Source organism: Pantherophis guttatus, chromosome 1 (genome assembly GCF_059756535.1).
Source record: "Pantherophis guttatus breed Tessera chromosome 1, ASM5975653v1, whole genome shotgun sequence".
In the NCBI taxonomy this organism is placed as follows: domain Eukaryota; kingdom Metazoa; phylum Chordata; class Lepidosauria; order Squamata; family Colubridae; genus Pantherophis; species Pantherophis guttatus.
Window position 1 is genome coordinate 39,810,245 of NC_142063.1, and position 15,464 is coordinate 39,825,708.

At 38.9% G+C, this 15,464-nt stretch overlaps 1 protein-coding gene across 3 annotated transcripts in view; it reads right to left on the reverse strand.

The window, feature by feature from the left end:
• Positions 1-13,380, reverse strand: part of WDR20 (WD repeat domain 20) — a 72,376-nt gene extending 58,996 nt beyond the window's left edge. For all 3 annotated transcript variants that reach the window (XM_060687316.2, XM_087882123.1, XM_034418497.3), the window contains exon 1: positions 12,450-13,380. In XM_060687316.2, coding sequence (XP_060543299.1) covers positions 12,450-12,713 — 264 coding nt within the window. In that variant the 5' untranslated portion in view covers positions 12,714-13,380. The remainder of the gene's footprint in view (positions 1-12,449) is intronic.
• Between the last annotated feature and the right edge of the window lie 2,084 nt (positions 13,381-15,464).

Consider the following 15,464-nt stretch of genomic DNA (forward strand, 5'->3'; position numbering starts at 1 on the left):
GTGAGATTTTGTGTGTTTGTATAGTTAGAGTGAAACACTACAAAAACACAGTAAATCTCAGAAAGCTGCACAAATATTATTTTATTTTATTTTATTTTTATTTTTATATGAAAGCTAAATTTAAAACTTCCTAAACTTTAAATGGCTAGGTCTAAAAAAGAACAACTAAAAAAAACTTTTTTTTTTAAAGCTCCCAAAGGGGAAAAAAACTTACCCAATAGAACAAGGGTCTCCAACCTTGGCAACTTTAAGACTTGTAGACTTCAACTCCCAGAATTCCTCAGCCAGCTTTGTTTTGCTGGCTGAGGAATTCTGGGAGTTGAAGTCCACAACTCCCTGCCTGCTTGATTGCAGGCAGGGAGTTGCTTGCTGATGGAATGGATTCAGGCAAGTGAAGCAAGGCAAGCGTTGCGACTAGCAGCTAAGCTAAGCAAGCTGGAGGGGGAAAACTTTTTTCCTTTTACATGGCTCTGGCGATCCCAGCTGAGTTGCCTGATTAGCAGATCGTCAGAGCTTGGATCGCCACAGCCATGTGAAAGGAAAAAAGTTTTTTCCTTCTACATGGCTCTGGCTATCCCAGCTGAGTTGCCTGATTAGCAGGCAAAGTTGGGATCGTCAGAGCTTGGATCGCCAGAGCTATTTAAGGCTCGTCAGAGCCTTTCGGGCTGGTCTGCCTGGTTACAGGAGAACGACACCTGGCGTATAAGACGACCCCCGACTTTTGAGAAGATTTTCATGTGTTCGTGTGTCTTATACGCTGGAAAATACGGTACAACAGAAAAGTTGTCCAAATATGAATGATGAACCTATTAAACTGGGGATAAAAAAACTAATATGAAAAGTTGTTATTCTAAAAATCTTCATCTACTTGCATATTAAAGTTATACCAGGAAGAATTAGTCTTTATGTAGAAAACTATGATTTAAATCAAGCCTTACTGACTAGTGATTTAAATCGTGATTTAAATCTTGATTTAAATCAGTTTGATTTAAATCAAATCCACCCTGCTTGGTCCCTGTAATAAACATGATATATAGTCAATGGAACATATATTATGTGGTCCTTGGTGCTCTCTGAGCTTGGTTGTTCTAGTCCTGTTTTAGGCATGAAAGCAACTGGTGACTTTGGGCCTGTCGGCCTCTCTCAGCCCGAGCCATCTCACAGAGTTGTTGTGGAGGAAAAAAGGAGGAAGGTTATTAAGCATGTTTGCTGCCTTGAGATGTTTATAAAAATAATAAATGCAAGATATAATTTTAAATAAATAAATACACACCACTAGGTAACATGCAGCTCACCACATTCTGCGTTAAATATGTTATGGATAATCTTCAAGGGCAACCTTGATGTGACAAGTGCATAACTAATTACTGCTGGTTTTCTGTTCCATAAAAATACCATACAGGCATTTCTCAACAACTTGCTGCTTAGCGACCATTCAAAGTTATGACGGACTCTCCCAAAGCTACTTACAACCCATTTTCAAAGTTATGACAGCCACACACCCCATAGTCATGGATCGCATTTGGGGCACTTAGCAACTGGCTCAGCTTTACGGCTGTTTGCAGGGCCCTACATTCATATGAACATGATTTGTGACTTTTTTGCTGATTTCCTACGTTTACTTCGATTTCCAGCAAAAAATACCCATTGGGGGAAATTAATTTAGCAGCCACTACAAAAAAATGTAAAAAAAAAATCAGGTCTAGTTTGTGATGCCTCTATTAATGACTGCAATGACTTACAACTGTAATTTTGGGCTCAATAACCATCATAAGTTGAAGATTACTTATAATTGGTGCATTAACTATATGCAAAGGTTCTCCTGGACTCTCATTTCTGCTGGACAGCAGGGAGAAACTCTGGCCTTAATTCCACACCAATTCTGTTGTAGCACAATCTTAGCAAGAGCCAGCTTTGACTTCTGAACCAATAGTCACTCTGTCTTGGTAGAGTTAGGTCCTAGTAGGTCCTTCTCATCCAGACCTTTATAACCTTCAGATCAAGTCATGACTTCTACTCTATCTCTTGACTGGTCTGGAGATGTATAATTGAGTATTATTTGCATACTGATAACACCATATCCCAAGCCATTGAATAACAGCTTCAATTAGATGAAAAGATGGTTGACTCCCCCCAGGTCAGTACATACTGAAGGGCCTTAGGGCTTAATCTCTCTGCCCCAACACATACACTGACTGAACTGGCCACCTACTGTAGGAAAGAGAATTATTATGAGTACCCCCAACTTCCAATTCTTGGAAAAATTACAAAAGGATTCCATCATTAACCACTGAAAGGTTGAACAAGACAAGTAGAGTTGCATTCTCCTTACCCAAGCCCTTCCATGGGTCCCTGGTGAGATTGACCATTTTTCATCACTTGGCAGGACCTGTAAAGGTTAAGATAATCACTTCTTCCAGAATCTTAGTTGCCAGCCCTCCACCTCCTGAACAAGGAGGGAAAGCTTGAAGACTAAGGTAATATTAATTAATACTAGACAATCCATGACCCATTGGCTCATTATTTCATTAATATTTCCTTATTTATTTTCAGAAATATTTCTTTACCTAAACACAGACAGAATGACCAAGGTAGGCAAGAAAAAAAAAATCAGTGGGAGCAGAAGCGACTGACTTCAATGGCTTCCCCATTGAGCTTCCTTATAGAAAGCTGGCTCTGAGCATCGGAAATCTTCCTTCTTTCCCTTGCCAGCTGGCAGGCAAATAACTGCAGCTGGATGAGTGAGGGAATGAGGGCGTACATGAGTAGTTGGTGCAGTGCAAGTATAGAGGGACTGGGTGTAGAAGGTGCAGCATTTCTCCATTGACCTTCTCCCTGAAAGCTCTCACAAGCAAAAACTTTCCTAGTAGGAATATGGCAAGAAGCAACAGCAATCATATCCATTCTTTTCAGGTTCCCCATCAACTTGTGGGAAGCTGTCAAGGAATGTTGAAAATGAGGATCATGTGACTGTGGCTGACCAGCAATGACCACCAGCAGCACAATGGTGCTAAAGCAGCCAAAAATTCATCTCCTCAGGAGTACAGGGCCTGAGCATTCTGTAAGCTAATTTATTTCTGCTACATTTGTTGAAAAGGTTTTGTCCTATGATACCCAATTGAAGGTTACTAAGTATCTAATGGATGCAAGAGTTTTATCAGTATTAATAGCTGGACCTAAACATTAAAGAGATGTATCAGTGCCTCTTAATAAATGTTGGTACCTTCCCCCCAATAGAAAAGCATTCACAATTGCCTAGACCTAGGCTGTCAGATGCCCCCAGGCTGTATATGTACTCTCTCGAGGAGGGCTTAAGCATCTATCTAACTAGGCCCATTCTAGAAATCAAAGCAACCAAAATTGAGCTATTTACAATTTATTTTCTCTTCTGACAGATTAAGTACTCTGCAATAGAAATCAGATATGACAGGATGCCCCCCCACCACACACATAGGCACCTGATGACCTAGACAAGTCCACTGTTCCCATGGAAGCCATGAAATCCTAAACTCCTCAGAACTACCCCAGGGATGAAGTGCTGAAACCACACAGGATAAACAGCTTTGGTATATCAATCATTACCCTAAGGTAAGACTGACAGCTCAGGCCAGGATGCCACTGTGCAGATGGGAGGGTGCTGCAACAGTAGCATCCCTATCTTGTTCCTGTATCTCAACTGCTATAGAAATGGACAGGTTTATAGATAATGTATAACAGATAACATCTGTGATCTTTTTAAAACAACATATTATCTTGGAAAGCAATTAACCAGCTCAGGTTCAATAATACATGATGGGTGTTCGGGATGCATGGGTAAGAGGATAGAGTAGGAAATACAGAATATGTAAACCAGAAATACACACTGAATTTTGCTGAATCCCAAACTGAATCAGACTGGGCTTCGGGTTTCTGGCATGCACACGTTCTGGTTTGGGCACTCGGTGCCGAAAAGGTTCGCCATCACTGCTATATGTCTTTACAAATGAAGAGTGACTGCCTTCACAGCTTACAGAACAGGATGTAGATTTTCTTGAAGCATCTCATATTATTTGATTATCTTGAAGGATTCCAGAAATGCATTTTAGATAATGTCACACTATGGAGTCAAGTAGTCCCCATTTCAAAGAGAAAAGGATTTCTTTCTGGCACCCTTGTCCTGTCTACTGTCCTGGTCGTCTACTTAAGTATCTACCTGCTAGCCAGCATGCTGCTCCTTTCACTCTCTCTTCTTAGCCCGAGTAACTCATAACAAATGATCTTCAGAGTGAGGAGCAATGATCTAACCACTGTAGCAATTGTTTGGCTTGCAGCTGCATAGATGGCTACCGTGATTACCTCATTCATGATATCTAACACTGAAGACCACATTCTGAAGTATTTAATCCAGGAAGGAGTGATGGAACTGCAGTCATTGAGTAACAGGCACTGCAATATATAGCATGAGAACCTGGTATCAATCCAATGTTGTTTTCTATTCATTCACCTAAAGCTACCTCTTTCTCCAGCCTTGCTGACAGGATTATAACACAAGGGTTCTTTTAATAAGGGTTCTGTATTAACACTTTTTAGAAATATGCCCCCTCAATTTTCCTTCCTTATGTATCTAATAAATCTCTACACTTACCCACCATTCAACTTTTAATTAAGGGGTAAGTGTTACAATAGGTATTCTTTTCATACAAACTGCCTGCCAAACAAAATAAGAGTCATATCTGTGTGGTTCAAGATCCTATACATCTTTCAAAACCAAAAATCAAACCAAAACTATACTGTATCACAACGATTTCAAATTTGGTAAAATGTATCTCCAAATAAGAACCTATGTGCCTGCAAAAGTAAAATTGTAGCATCTTTGTATGTAAATAATTTATAGAGCTCCATCATCCAAACTCCTGTAACTATTTGCTGCATCTTGGCTTCCTCCTGGTAACAAAGTCTCCTAAATTTTCAATTTGTCCTGATGTATATTTAAAAGTAAATAATTGTGCATACTTGTGGATTTTTCATTATAATTAATGGGAAATACAAAGTTTTGGTTTCAGTATGACCCTGACAAATTGATTGGCCTCTGAATTTGACCATATCAAACTATATCCTGAATTAAAATCACATGCCTATTTTAAATCAATATCATGTTATTGATGAACCTCTGGTTTTATAGTAATATTAGGACTGAATCAAGAGTTTTCAATTTGCAGAGGGTCTCCACCATAACAATAAGATAGTCCCTCATTCTACTTTTACACACTGATAAATATAGTTCTGATCGTTCTCTTCCTTTCCCAGCATAGATGGCATTACACATGCAAGCTTCCATAATCTTTTTTCAGCAGTATTCAGGAGATAAGCTGTTACTACAATCTAGTAGTGTATTTTCCTTCTTTTGGATAGTCAGCTTTGATCATTGTGCTGCCTTTCTCCAAACAGGAAACAAGGTAGTAAGATGATAGATAAATCAAGGGCAATTATATAATCATGAAGGGAGTAGCAACAATAAAGCATCAATGATAACTAGGAAGGAGAAATCTTAACTAGGTGATAGAATTCAGCTACAAAGTTGAAAATCTGTTGCAATCATTCCTTCTCCTTTATTGACCTTACAAATATCAACTTTCCCAAATGACTAAGCTAAATAACAGGCAACAATTATAAAGGCTGCAAGTTAGTAGCAGCTGCAAAATGTTTTGCACTGTGTTAGGAAGAAATGCTTTGGAACCCTAAGAATACATCAGCTGTCGGCAATGTGTTAAGGCAGCTGGGTCTTTCTACAGGATCTGTGGCTGCTCACTGCTTTAATGAATTGCAGTCAGGTGTTATGTCTGTACTCACATATGTGCCAAAGTACCTATTCTGAATTAAATCCGAAACACTGCACATTTCTGCTATCCAATTTATTTTGGGGTTTTTTAAATGTATGGAAAAATGTTTTAACTTCCTTAAAATGGAGAAGATTCTATAAGCAGGGAGGCAGAAAATAAGTCAAAGCCCATGAATAAGATCATCAATGAGCCTGCAATTCAATTTTGACAGATCTACTAAAATAATTTCTATTTTGGGCTTTTTCTAGAAAAAAACTAGAACCACAAAAGAAGTAATCCAGTATTAAAACAAATGTAAAGTAATTAGCCTTGATTATGAAACAAAAAAAGGAAACTAGTTAATCTGGTCAAGTAACATTTAGAAGTTTGGTTTCTAAATATTAGGAGCGCAGAAAAGCATTTACATTTTCTCAAAATGGCATCTTCTATACATAGTACATTGCTATTCAGACAGAAAATGCAGATTATTGGCATGGATTGATTCATCAAATTATATTATTCTTATATTCAGTCTGTTTCCCCATAATCAGTGGGCTCAATGTAAGAGTTCCATTATAAACTTTTAAACTCCTGAACAGCTTGGGATGGGATACTCTGAAGAAAGGTTTCTTCTTTATCCACTTCTGTATATAGTAAACATCTGAGATTCTGTTCCTGGTGCCTTGACAATGGTGATATCCAGACAACAAAGGTTCCCAGATACAACAGCACTTTAGTCCTGGGACGCTGCTCAAAAAAGAAACAGGATCCAACTAGAGTCACCACACTGTTCTGCAATCATGAGCAATATTCTAGTTCTCATTTTCCATAGAATATACATACATGATATTAATATTGCTAAGACAAAGACATTGGTTAAGTGATAAAAAATATAGAAGAATTGTTTTTCTGATTATCTCAAAATCTTCCACATTTTTTATAAAAAACATACTATATGTACTGTTCCCATAAAAGAAATGTACAGTTGTACTAACTACAACAAGAAACATGTTTACTGCAGGAACAGCCATTTCCTTGTAATATCTCTGGAGACATGATTCAAGGAACCAATGAACTCTTGCCTATAGATATAAACAAGATAAGGAATAAAGCTGAAGTCAAATGCAGTTATCCTATTGTGCAGAAAATAAAGTCTCTGTCCATGTCAAATTGTATATATCGCTAAGAAATGTCATATTAGTATAATGTGTGAAAAATAAATAAACATGCTCCTTGTACATAGTTATAGATCTAGAAAGCAACACTACCTCAGCCAATTTTCTGGATTATTTTTCTACATAATTTCTGCAGAACCCTCATAAATCAGGCTGAGGAATCTGATAACAGTTCAGAGTTCAGATCAGTTTCTCCACCTACCCAGGCAGACTAGATGATGTTGGGACAACTTAAACAAATGGAAACCAGACCCTCTGGTAGCACACTTCTCACCTCCATGATCAGGAGCCACCATTCTCTATTTTCTCTCATGGACAGAAAATAATGCTTTGGACATATAAGATGAACTCAAAAGTTCATGCAAATAAAGTAGGGAACCAGTGAACAGAGCTGCAAACTGTCCTACTTGTTCCCTTACTAGGAAAAGTGCCATGGCACTTGCTTTTCCTAACAAGGGATTTCCACCTGGCAATCCAAGTGAAGTACCTGCAAGAGTGACTGTCAATTTCAACCACACTACACCTTTCTCTTTTGTGGCAAGGTATCATCTGTACCATAACAACAATATAAACTGCTAAGAGATTACTCAGGAAACAAAGAAGAATTTAATCTATGCTTTAAAATAAATTCCATAATTGTGAAAATGATCAAGAAATACAAAGGGAAGAGATCAAAGTATATATATACTTTATATATTTTTATATATATAAAGTATATATATATATAGAGAGAGATATCTGTATATTTCAGCTAAAACCTTTCACCACTGACACAAATCAATTTAGCTAAAAATCTCAGAAAACCACTAATTTTGAAAGTTCACAGTACAGAAAAGGAATGTGTTTAAGACAAGGAGACAAGAATATAGTATCAAGTCATTAGGCTATTTAATTACAGCAATGGACAAATCAAACCAAACTGCAGCATTTTATCTATATAAAGTATAACAGCTGTGAGATAGATATCCAGCATATTATGGGAAACAATTTAAGATAATATGCAGAATGATACAGTACAAGTGTAAGAAAGCAAAAGAACAAATTTGGGATAGAGCAAAAAAACCTGGTAAATTGTTCTATATATTGTCCAGATATACAGAAATAGATTCAAATTTACAGAACCTATTTTCAGAATATAAAACATACTAAAAAAAACCCTCTCTATCAGACAGTTCTTTCAAGTCAGTTAAGAAAATAAAAATTCATAATGGCTAAACAGTTGATTGACATGCAAAGGAAATACAGAATACCATTGGTAAGCAAATCATTTCAGAAAAAATACACTGTCAAGCATCCTTATTATAATCCTACCAAACTAACTATCCATAGAAGGTTCTGGTTTTGGATAGGGCTTGCCAAATGTATTCACAGCTGAAATAATATTTAAATCATTTCTACTGAAAGAAAATAAAACAATAAAACACAAAAAGCAACTAAAGAAACAAATTAAGAAACAGAACAAATCGTTCTATTAAAATATTTGCTATCCAAAAACAAACTCTGGCATATAAAAAAAAATCTTGGGACTTTCTAGAGAGGCCAGACAAAGGCAAGCACCACTGATAAACCCTCCACTGTGGATGTAGGAATTTTTTAGAAATTAATAATAATACATCAAACCCATGAAAAAGGCGTTTTCAAGTTAAGCTTGATTCCAGGAATTTTCTTAGAGACAATATTGTTAATACTGTTGGCAACAATATTGAAATTGTTTGACACTTTCTTCTTTTGGCACAAGGGAGGAAACATATTGAAGCTCCCAAATAGGATGAGGAAGGGGGTGGTATTCCGAAATTTGAAAACAGTTTGAAGCAATACAGTTGTCATCAATTATACCTTTCAAGCAATATTCAAAGGCAGTCCCATACACAATATACTACAGGCAGTCTTCAACTTGGAGCCACAAATTGAGCCCAAAATGTCTGTTGCTAAGCATGACATTTCTGTTGTTAAGCATTTTGGTCCATTTTACAACCTTTCTTACCACAGTTGTTAAGTGAATCACTATGGCTGTTAACTTAGCACCATGGTTGTTAAGTGAATCTGGCTTCAACCAGAACCTTGACTTTGGTTGTCAGGTCGTCACAATAGGTGATCACATGACCACTGGACACTACAACCATATATACATGCCAGTTGCCAAGCATCCGAATTTTGATCACAGGACCACTGAGATACAGCAACCATTGTGTGAAAACTGGTTCTAAGTCATTTTTTTCAGTGCATTTAACTTCTAATGGTCACCAAACCAATGATTATAAGTCAAAGACTCCCTGAATAGTGCCCCATAAACTGACATTTATGTTAACTACTATGCAACATAACTTTTTCAGGTATTTTCTGTAACAAATTAAGAAAATGTATTTATATTTACATATTAAGTAATCCTGAATAGAATTTTGAGTATGCACACACACAGTCATACCACAAGACATTTATACAAATAAACTAGAGAAAAAAAGGACTAAGGGAGACATGATAGCAGTATTCCAGTATTTGAGGGACTGCCACAAAGAAGAGGGGGGTCAACTTATTTTCTAAAGCACCAGAAGGCAAGATAATGGATGGAAACTAATCAAGGAGAGAAGCAACCTGGAATTAAGGAGAAACTTCCTAACAGTGAGGACAATTAACCAGTGGAACAGCCTGCCTTCAGAAGTTGAGGGTGCTTCATCACTGGAGGTTTTTAAGACGACACTGGAGGGCCACTTGCTCAAATTGTATAGGGTCTCTTGTTTGATCAAGGGGTTGGACTAGAAGACCTCCAAGGTCCCTTCCAGCTCTATTATGATTTCAGCTTTGCAATACAAAAACTAATAAGACAAGATCATAAATGTGTTTTCCAACAGAATGTTAACAGGACTGTGAAATAATAATCATTACAATGAAAGAGCAGAAAAATATGAAGTTTAAAACTGTAAAAGTCAGAGAACCTATATATTTCTGTTAGTTATTTTAACTGCAGTCTGGGTTTCTTTCAAGACTGAGGCAGATGGACATAATTTCAAATTGTAGAACATCTGCCTCTGATTCCAAAAGTATCTTATTAGAAGCTTACTTCATTTGAAGTATATTATCATATGTAGAGAAAGCCAAAATAGTTAAATCATTTTGTCTAAATGAAGGTCAGAAAACTTGTATGATTTAAATTGTATTAATCCTAATCCTAACATACTATTAGAATAAACAATTAAAAAATCTGGCATAAACCAGATGCATCTGGATGCATTGTTTTAAACTTTTTTTAATGAAACTTTTATTCTAGAAGCAATTAGTAATTTGGTATACTTATCAGATAGACTATGTTCCACTACCAAGTTTGTAGTAAACTTACCAGTTTTTATTCATTATTGGACTATATGATACCTTAACCAACCTGATGGACTCCAGATACATCCAGTATGATTTGAAAGGCTCTTCTTAAACAAGAATTCACCATTCAGTATCTATCCTGTTGTCACAGAGTATGAACATTCATTTTTAATCTTTTAATTTAAAAGTCACCAATTGTTACATAAGATGTACAACGCACATATAAAAGTTAAGACTTTGTTGCTATGTATGCATCAACTTTAACAAAGATTCCTATTTCCTACCCATATTTTATGACACATATCACTTTGAAATCCAGGGCACTCATAAATAAAGTGTGAGCAGACATTATTTTCCACTGAAAAGACTGAGCACATCTACTTTCAACAGCAGAAAAGTAGCAAGTATAGTAGAAGTGTGACATTTCCACAAATGCTTGACTATGTATCATTTATTACAGAATATTTTACATCAACTTTTTCCAATCTGACAGCTCACGCTTAACTATGGCATCTGTCACAAGCTAACAAGAGCATTGCCATGCTGCCTATTAATGATGGAAGATATTGTCCAACATATTGGAAGACACAGAACTGTGAATTTAATTTAGCCTTTTCTGAACACTGTGTAACATCTTCACTATTAAACAAATATACATTCAATATTCACTATTTCTCAATATTTTCCCTTGACCTGCTAAAATACTTAGGACAAATTCCTTAGCATCAAATGCATCTATCTGCGTATATCTAAATCCTTTATCTTTGGTTTAGCTATTACATTCAATAATTTAGTAAAATATACAGCTTGACTACTGCAGCACATCTGAATTCAGTGCTAACACGTTAGGTAAACCACTAAGACATATTGTGTTCAAACTAATCAGAACTAAAATCAATGTATTAACTAAATAATATCTATATTGCATGTTTCAGTATGTACATGAACTGTTACATTTACTTCATATAATATGCATTTAAAGGAAGAATTTAATATTTTGTTAACTACCTTAGGTCAAAGACTCAAAATATATCTATCACACTTTTACAAAGTAAAGGCTTCATAAAGTATATTATCAAAAAGCTAAATAATAATCACATTATTAAAGTTATTAAAAGGTCTGCTCCTGTTTCTATTTCACTATCTGACAAAATACTTTTTCTCCCTGTAACTAAGGTACTTTTAAACATATTACATTCATATTTGAAGCTTTTTCTCTGAAAGGCTCAAGCAGCATATACAGCACTCCCTTCTCCGATAATTTCACAATGCTATGAAGTACATTGTAGGACCAGAACTACTACTAAGTTTGGTGATTGAATGGCTATTTAACCTGGGTCTTTAACAACACATGCCAAGTTCAAACAGTAAAACACCTAGTTCTGACAGATACATGTACTTAAAGGACTATTCCAACCTCTGAAAATTATTCCTTATCAAATCTAACACTTTGCACAAGGGAAAACAAACACACAAATCCAGGCTTTTTTGAGAAGTAGAAAAGGTGTTCACAGATCAACTCTCTCTTTAATTTGAAAGATATTCTTCTTGCGGCTTCAACATTCACAGAGCACTAGACTAAGTACAATTTTAGCTAATCTTTTTTTTTAAAAAAATTTAAAAAACCGTGAGTTCCATCATTGCCCTCAGAAGCATAATCCAACATTTATTTTAGAGGATACCTGCCTTCACAAAGCTCAAAGAGCATCTGCGCTGTTTTAGGGAAATGAGATCAAAACTTTGCAAAGTACTCCCCACCTTTAAAATAAAATAAAAACAAAACAAAAGCAAATCCGACCCGTCCTTTAAGCTTTTAGAATCCCGCGTAATGTGCCCGGCTGAGCTAAACGGTAACAACTTTGCCACCGCAAAATCAAGATTTTGCCTCCTATTTCTGAGGTAAATCACTTCCATTCGGAAACGACAAGGGAGTAGGATCCTGTATCAACGGGAGGAGGGGGGGAATAAACCGGCGAGGAAACGCCTTGTTGACAACCACGGTGTGCCTGAGTTTGCTACACCACCCGGCCGACCCCTTTACTAGGGATGAGCAAAGAGCCGGAAGACCCGTCCCCCTTGTGCCTCCTTCTCACCCACCCACCCGCCCACCACCCCCAGCAGTGCTGACAAACGGCGCTCCCCTCCCTCCTCTTCGGCGCGTTACCTTGCGGACCCCCTTGTAAATGTAGAAGTAAAGCTCCCGGCCCACATTGAAGCAGAGCCGGTCCCCATTGCCACTCTGGTCGTTGACGTTGACGAAGGAGACGCGAACGGGATTGGAGCCCTGCGAATTGAAAGGCACCCGGTTGGGCCGGCTGTACTCCGAGTGGCTCAGGAGCTTGTAGAGCCCCTCGCGGGTGGTAAACTGGGTCTTAATCTCGTTCATCTCCTTCCCTCCTCCCTCCGCCGCCATCTTGGAAAGGAGCATTCATCGTCTTCCAGTACCCGGATGAAAGGCCAGCGCGCAGACGCAGCGAAGAGGGAAACTGTTTCTCCCGTCTGAAAGCGCATGAAGGGAAGCTGGCGAAACGTTCGTGCCATGAAGTAGGAGGGGCGAAGCCTTTTCCCTGTTTACCGCGATGCTGCGCATGCGTCAGTTCGGCCTGGTGCAACGGGATGAGGTGGAAAAGATGAAAAGCGGCGAGTTTTCAGAATGAAGGAAGCGATGGAAAGATTAAGAGAGGAGCTTTCGGAGTGAGCATGCGCCGAACCGGGAAACTACTTCCCGGTGCTTTTTGCGTTGCAATTTTGTATTTGGTAGAGGAAAAGTTGCAGCAAACGCTCCGTAGGTACTTCTGTACGAAAATAATGCAGATTAACTGCGGGTGTGTATTTGGAAACTATACTGCACACCTTTTTCGTTGCTGAATTCGTACTATATTCTTCATTTGTATTACTGCGATTGTATAACAGCTGTTAAATCCAGTGATTCAACTTTTGGTTACTCACTCAATCTTCACAGATAAATAACATACCTTTGTTGCTTCTTGCCACCTAAGAACGGGGAGGATTTTCTGTATAAATGTATTTATGAATACAATGGAACGTTACCACACCCCTGTTAAAATGTCAGTGTTTTGTAAATGTAAAAAAAAAAAAAAGATTAAGATCTTTGGAATTTTTTCCATACTTAGTATACACATAAGGTGTACAATTCAATTGAAAAACAAATCTTTTAGGGGGAAAATAAATTAGAATGGGGCTGCATAAGTGTTCATAGCCTCTTAAAAGTAGGAATGTGGCTGTGTTCAGAATTAATCATGTTCAAACTGATGTTAAGTAATACCTGTCATCAATTAAAGTGACACTGATCAAGCCCATATAAAGTTCAGCTCAGGGGTGGGTTCTACTTACCTTTACTACTGGTTCGCAGCAGGGCTGCGGGTGTTTGCTTCGCCTGCGCGCAAGCGCAGAAGCTTTTTGATGACATCAGGATCGGTGGGCGGAGCCTCCCGCCGGTTTTACTATTGGTTCTATAGAACCGGTGTGAACCGGGGGCAACCCACCATTGGTTCAGCTGTTGTAATATGATTTTTCTGACATTTACGCAATTGCCTTTTCCATCAAAAGCCATGGTCTAAAAACAGCTTACAAAGCATCAAAATGATCTTACTGTGAGAAAGTATCAGGAGAAGGATATAAAAATTTCCCAAGGCATTGGATATACCATGAAACCAGTGGTGGCATTCAAATTTAACAACCGGTTCACCCAGGGTCAGGTTGGCCATCATGGGAGGCGTGGCTCATCCGCAACCTCCAGCTCCACTGCACATGTGGGATGAACCTCCCGCGACAGCCAACTTGACCCTGGGTGAACTGGTTGTTAAATTACACACACACACACACACACACACACACACACACGCACGCACGCTATTACAGTGGATCCTGGACACTGCTCTACAATGGAGAAATGGGAAATGGAGCGGCCGGCATGAGGGAAGGAGGAGGAGCAGGGAGAGGGAAAGTGGCCCCCTCCTACCCTCACACCAGCCGCTCCTTTGTCCGTTTCTCCATTGCAGTGCTGCGGCTCTTAGCCCATCCATTATCGCCTGGATGCCCTCGCTTCCCCCAAGAAAGGTGGTCAAAGAAAGAGGATTCCATCACATGCTGAATGTCATAATTAAACTATGGCTTCCTAAGATGCCATCTGTGTCACTGGATAAAGCGAGGAGGACAACTCAAGGCAGCAAGCACCTCCAGCCCCAACAAAGTGAAAGAAGAAACGCGAGAGCAGCACCCGCCCATGTCTCGTCTGCCCTTGAACAGTGTGCTTCTCCTAAAGGCCTCTGGTTTGTCGTACCCACCCACTCTGCCTCTTCTGTCGCTTGCTCCCTCCCATGCCCGAATTCTTGGGGGAAGTGAGGGCATCTGGGCGGTGGTGGAAGGAGGAGAGAGAGAGAGAGAGAGGCCCGCGGGGTCATCAGCACCTTTCCTCAGCAGCGTCACAAACAATGGGGGATGGCAGAGCGGTTCCCAGCCTGCATGGTGGACTATGGCACTGGGTGAGCCACACAAGGAGAGAGAGAGAGAAAGAAAGAAAGAGTGAGGGATGAATGGGCCACTGCGTGTGTTGCTGACAGTTGGCTTCCAGCACCAGAGAAGGCGGGGAAGAGAAGCAGCCGGGGTGCCACTGCCTTTCATTGGGGTGCGTGGAGCGAGACGGGGCTCCTCTTGCTGTCTCTTCTTTCCCCCTCACTGAGCATGGCAGGGCTTCCTGCCCCTCACTTCAGCCGGTTTGCCGAACTCCAGAAAAATTTAGCTACCGATTCTACTGAACCAATGCAAACCGGCTGAATCCTACCACTATATGCAACACAATTATTATCAACAGACTGTCACTTTGACAAATATGGCACAACAGTGATATTACCAAGAATTAGATGCCCCTTCAAAATTGAAGAAAAAATTAGAAGAAAACTGGTTCAAGAGGTTGCCAAGAGACTTACAGCAATGTTAAAGAAGCTGTAGGAATTTCTAGCAAATACCGGTTGTGTATTACATTGGCAACAATCTCCTGTATTTTTCATATATCTGGGGTAGGGTGGCAAAATGGAAATTTTTCTTACAAGGAAAAATGTCCACCCTAACCCTAAACCTTCATGTAAAAACTACATCAAGTCTGACCAAAGCATGTGGAAAAATGTGTTATGCTTTGATGAGACCCAAGATTGGTCAT